The following is a 6,000-nucleotide window of genomic DNA, read 5'->3' as shown; positions in this document are numbered from 1 at the left end:
CAGCCTGCCTTTATTCCCGTTAAGCCAGCGGTGAACCTCCCCTTAAACTCTGCTGGGAGCGGAGCGAGGCCCGCGCCCAGCCCTTTTCCAGCCGTGCCTTTGCAGCCCGTGCGATGCCTTCTCCCTGCCCTGGGTCAAAGCCCAGCCTTCCCCCTGCCGCTGCGTGTTATTCGCCCTTTTTCCAAAGCCCCTTCAGGGAGCAGCACACCTCCGACCCCGTGCCCTGCCTGTCCGGAGGCGGCACCACAGCACCTCCGCTGCTGCACTGCCCGGGCAGGGCCCCAAAACACTTCGCGCTGCCAAACGCTGCCCCTCTCCCGGCCACCCCCGAGCGCGCCCCTGCGCGTCCCCCCCGGCGCGCCCCCGCGCCCCACCGCCAGCCGCGGGGCGGTGGCCGCGGAGCCCCGCCCCCCTCCGCTACGCCCCGCCCCTCCTCGCCCCGCCCCCGCCGCCATTGGCCGGCCGGCGGCCCCGCCCCGCCTGGCCCCGCCCCAACGCCGCCCGGCAGTCGGGCGCGGGCGGAGCGGGGAGCGGCACCCGCGGCGGCGCCGTCCCGGCAGCATGGGCCGGGGCTGACGGACGGCGCCCGCCCCGCAGACGCCGAGCGCCGCCGGCGGGCCCGGGGAGGGAGCGAGCGAGAGGCAGGGGCAGAGGCAGAGGCAGGGGCAGAGCGGGGCGGGAAGTTCGCGCCGCGGCCGCCCGGGGAAACTTTCCGCCGGCGGAGAGGAGCGGAGCGGAGCGGGGCGCGCTGAGGCGGCGCGGGGGCCATGCCCGCCGCCAGCCTGCTGCCGCTGTTCGGTAGCGCGGCGGGGCCGGGGGCGCTGGGCGGCCCCGCGGGAGGCGGCGGCGGCGGCGGCGGAGCGGGCGGCGGGGTCCGGAAGGCGGCGGGCCCCGGCGCGTTCCGGCTGACGGAGAAGTTCGTGCTGCTGCTGGTGTTCAGCGCCTTCATCACCCTCTGCTTCGGGGCCATCTTCTTCCTGCCCGACTCCTCCAAGCTGCTCAGCGGCGTCTTCTTCCACTCGGCCGCCCTGCAGCCGCCGCCGCCGCCGCCCGGCGGGCAGCCCCGAGCCCCGCCGCAGCCCGGGGGGGGCCCGGCGGCGGCGGGCAGGGGCAGCCTGGCGCGGATCCGCGCCGACCACGAGCGGGCTCTGCGGGAGGCCAAGGAGACGCTGCAGAAGCTGCCCGAGGAGATCCGCGGGGACATCCGCCGGGACAAGGAGAAAGTCGCGCAGGACGCCCGCGGCAGGAAGGAGCCGGCCGCCTCCGGGCTGCCCCAGCGCCCTTTCCGCCCGCCCGTGGGCGCCGCGGGGCAGGAGCCCGCCGACCCCGCCGTGCGCCAGCGGAGGGCCAAGATCAAAGAGGTGGGTGGCAGCCGCCGCTCCCGGGGACCGGCCCGGGGCGGCCCCGAGCACGGCAACAGGTCGCCGGCGGCGGGGGGGAGCCCGGGGAGCGCCCCCGCCTCGCCCCGCTGCGGGATGCCCCGGCCGGAGCTGCGTGCCGGCTCCGCATCCTCCTCCTCCTCCCTTCTTCCTTCTCCTTCTCCTCCTCCTCGCAGCCGCCGGGGCCCCCCGGCAGGAGCTGGCAGCTCCCGGCCCCGCGACGCCTTCGCACGGCTCCGCGGAGCTCGCCGGGCTTTGCCCGTGCCTCCCGGGGCAGTGGCGGGGCTCTCCCGGCCGTGCCTGCCGTGAGCAGGGCTCGCTGGGGTCCCCCGCGGCACAACGAGGCTCGTTTCTTTCTTTCTTTATTAATTCTTCTTGCCGTTCAACTTCCTGTCGTTGCCGGCAGCCCGTATTTATCGAGTTGACAATTCCTGCTGCCCGCGGGGATTAGTTCGTAAATTAATAAGTAGCGTGTGTTGCCCCTTCTGCGGGGATGGGAACGAGCCTCCCAAGCACGGAGTGTTTCCGTGAAACATCGTTAGCCCTGTTTAGGCTGATTTATTTTTATTGCATGTTTGCACAGAGCGGGCTGAAAAATCGGCATTGGCATCACGCGGAGCACCAAATAATAAGCTCTCACAAATCTCAAATTGTGTGCCGTGCTCTGAAGTCCTAGCATCCGTTTAACTATTTTAGCAAACTGTGCACCAGTCATAAGCAGTAGATGCCGACGCAAAGGTGTTCAGAACAGGGAAGCTCTCACGAATGCACAGTACAGATCACATCTTGAAGTGTGCAGAGACTGTGTTCTCACTGCTTGCAGCCTCTCAGCCTCCCTGAGGCATCCAGAACAATTAGAAATACCAACAAACTATGTTTCTGGTTATCTTGAATTGCCATGTACGAGTATTTGAGAGTAGCATAATGAAGCTTCAGACCTGATGTATGACAGTCTGTAGAACAGAGGAGTGCAACAAGTAAATAAGCAGGAGGAGGAAGATAAAACTTGAGTATACTTCTTATTTTGCTGGTCTAGCACCATGCCAACAAGCCCAGCGATCTTCTATTCTATTTGTACGCAAGTGTGTAAGCGTGCACACACTTGCACCCTTGTGCATGTTAGATGTAAGTGTGCACACGCATACATATGTGCCCTGGGACCTCTTCCTTTTCTTTCTCCCTTTCCATCCTATCGCTCTTCTTTCTCCTCCGTTTCTACCCGGGAACCACCGACAGTACAATAACCCCCCGGACCAGATGTTTGGCAATTGTAAGCATAGGAAATGATGACAGAGAGACTGCATTTAGTTTCCAGATCTTTATTTTTCCTTTTTATCTCAGTATCATTCCTTAACATTGTGTGTTGTTTCTGGGAGTTTTCTTTCCTCCCGATCCAGTGTGTGAACTTATCGTGTTGTTTACTCAATTGCTTTTGCGTTTCTGCAGTACCTTGACCTATCTGATTTTTCTTTCTTTGAAGAATACTTTTTTTTTTCCTGGCCTTAGAACAGCGTTTCCTATTTTCTGTTAACTTGTTTCATATGTTGGACTTAAGGTTGCTCTTTTCCCTGTCTTGTTCACCTTTTTGTGTACATGCTTTACTGTTAAGCTGGAATTCTGATCAGCGGGCTTCTTAGAAATTGTTTTAAATTGTAACTTTCAGAAGGGTGCGCTACCTACTGCACTGTACGTGCACAGAAAGGGTGGAACCTACCCATTAAAGCTCCTCTCCTTGTGCCTGGTTGTTGCCTGCTGGAGGTGTAAACTGGACAAATCTTTCTGCCTTCACACCCTTTTGAGCCTGGAATTTACACCTGCCATGGCATGATGTATGTCGTAGGGTTAGGACTCAAAACTTGAAACTAGTTATGAGGATGCTTCTGGCAAAAGGAAGCAGGCTACTTTGTAAGAAATGAATGTGAATGAGTAAGGCTGTGCTTCCCCGTGTTTCTGTCCTCAAAGAGCTCTGCATTGTCAACAGGGCAATGTAAAGGTGAGGGCGGAGAGAGCTGAAAGGGAGCGTGTAGCATTTCTTAACAAAGTTTTGTTATAGAAACTTCAACCTTTTTTTTTCTTTTTCTGTGGCACATTTAAAAAACAAAAAGTGAAACTTGAAAGAGGTGGGAATATAAAGATTCATGAGCTTTATTTAGTATTGAAACAAACACGGTATGATGGAGAGCTAGAAAAACATAAAAGTTTCTACTAGCTTATCGAGTGAGCAAAGGTCTCGTTAAAGAAAAACAAAGCAGAAGTAGAGATCTTGTTTTGTTGCTGCCTTCTGCTCAGAGAGAACAACCCTGCTGTCCTCAGTGTCCGCATGTGGCAGCCACCCCGTGGAGTTGCACCTGCGAGGCCTGCCTGCCTGCAGGCCTGCCCCTATGGCATGGGGCCTGGGCCTGAGACCCTGCTGTGTGCTGCGATGCCCCTCATGTTCTCCTTCTGATGATGAACTGCAGGCAGACATTGGAAGAGGGTCTGGCAGTGCTGCCTGCAGCAGGGTTTGCCCAATACTTCCTGTTGTAAAACCTCTGTCAGTCACTTGTGACTGCTGCGTCTTCTACTGGCTGACCTGACGTTGCCTGCGCTGCGCATCTTTGTCAGGCTGTGTTTTGGGAAGGCTTGAGCATGGAGGCCCGGCTGCTTTTGAGGCTATCAGTGAAGTTGTGTTTTGTTGGCACTTGCATTCTTCACACAGTTTCACTGATGTTGTGGTGTCTCCATGACTCAGAGCAGGGTCTGGGTACATGTTACGCCCCACTCTGGTTTCTCTTTTGGTGTCACGATAGGAGCCCTGGGTTGCAAGTGAGGAGGTTGTGGTTTGTTCTTGCTTCTCCACTTCTGATCTGAGAGGTGGCCCCTCCTTTGAGCAAGTCCTTCCTGTGATACCTGTTCCCCATCTGTAAGGAAAGGGGAGTGGAAGGTGGTGATGACTTCCATTCAAACAAGCAGAAATTTTTGCAATCTGTGCTATTGTCCTGTTGGTTGTGCCTGGAGATCAGAAATAACAGAGAGAATAACATCAAAGACTTGCAGGTGCAACATCAGTTTGGGACAGCAGCAGCTTGATATGAACAAAAGCAGTGTTTAGCAGAGGACAAGTAGTGGAGACAGGCCATGAAGGCAGGAGATGCACTGTTTCAATTGGGGAAATCTGACTTTGAATCTTTTTTAAGTCTTATTCCTTGCTTTTCAAAAGAAAAAAGACAATTGAATTATTTAGGCATTAGGATAATAACAAACTGAACTCTTTTATTTCAGAGAAAAGGAATAGAAAACAATGAGTGAGCTTGCTCAGGTACTAGAAGCGATATAATCATATTAGGGCTAATTAATCCTGCTGAGCAGCAAGCTATTGGTGTTGGTAGCGCACCATACTAATGCAGCTGTGCTGTTCCTGCACAAGACAGCTAGCTTGGAGCCTGCACACATTATTGTATGGTGCTGTTCAGACATGTGTTCAGGGTAAAAGCCTTCTTGGAAAACTGGGGCCTGATGTCTGTAATCCATGGTCATGCTATCTGTTCCTCACAGTATTCCCAATGCTTGCACAGCTCTCAGCTGTTGCAGTCATTGAGTAGAAGTGCTGAAGAGGGGAGTTTTATTCACTGGGCCTATGGTCATTCCTGAGCATCAGTCCTTTGTGCTAGATGTTGTCACAAGGCAGCAAAACAGACTCGGCAGCTGGAGATTACTTCATGCTGTCTTTATAGAAAGAACTCCTTTAAAGTTGTGTTGACAGTGTGATTCTGGAGCTTCCTAAGTCGTAAATATTAATTTTGTGGTAGCTTCATCATATTAGGCAAGAAGTCTCAGCGGCATTGCAAGGAAGTTCAGAAATATCTGGAGGAAAGGATACTTTTGAGCATGGAAATAATCAGAGGTCTAATATGCACTTGTCATAGCAGCACTTGGGTATAATTGTAACTTGTAACTCTCCAGTAACAAGGAGGACTGGTGGTGAAATGCCAGGGAGTATCTTGCTGCTGACGAGGGGTGCTCAGCCCCGTGCTCCCTCCCGCACACTTGCAGCTTTCTTGCTGGCTGCTGTTCTGCTGTTGCTCTGGGGGGCTGGTGAATGTTTTGAGAGGTTTTTACTTTTTATTGACTTCTGTGAGGCAAGGAGAGTTCACTAATACTTCTGGCTGTCAAAAGAAGAGGGGAAATCCCTTCTTGCTGCTTATTCATGCCTGCCTTCTCCCCTTGTCTCCTTTGCACTGACTCCTCTGGAGCCCTCTGAAAACAGCTTCAGCTCACTAAGCTGGTAGAAAAGTGACAGAGCAAAAAAAGGTGGATAAGTTTTATGCCATGTTGCTGAGTTGAAGGCAATCAGGGAAGGGTCCACTCAATGGCAGCTTGGGCTGTGGTAAGGGAACAGTGCTAGGTGGATGAAGGAGGTATGAAACTTCTCCTTTCAGTTATCTTAAGGGACTGGCTTCTCTGTTAAATGTGAATCTGTAACGTGACATTTGCAGAGCAGAGGTTCAACCTCCTGTAGCAGGCGGAAGTGCTGCACTTCAGTAGGGTGTTGCCTCTCGACCTCTTTTCTCAGAACAGAAAAAAGGAAAAGAAATACAAGAGCAGTAATTACTGAGCCCTCTAACTCCTGCAGGCTGAAATT

General features: G+C 54.5%; 1 protein-coding gene across 1 annotated transcript in view; it reads left to right on the top strand.

Annotated features, from left to right (window-relative positions):
• The first annotated feature begins 635 nt into the window (after positions 1–635).
• The window catches only part of MAN1A1 (mannosidase alpha class 1A member 1), a 137,480-nt gene continuing 132,115 nt past the window's right edge, over positions 636–6,000 (top strand). The window contains exon 1 of the mRNA XM_082756116.1: positions 636–1,361. Coding sequence (XP_082612242.1) covers positions 768–1,361 — 594 coding nt within the window. The 5' untranslated portion in view covers positions 636–767. The remainder of the gene's footprint in view (positions 1,362–6,000) is intronic.

Source organism: Aythya marila (assembly GCF_965140915.1).
Source record: "Aythya marila genome assembly, chromosome: 3".
In the NCBI taxonomy this organism is placed as follows: Eukaryota; Metazoa; Chordata; class Aves; order Anseriformes; family Anatidae; genus Aythya; species Aythya marila.
This window is presented reverse-complemented; position numbering and strand designations above follow the sequence as displayed.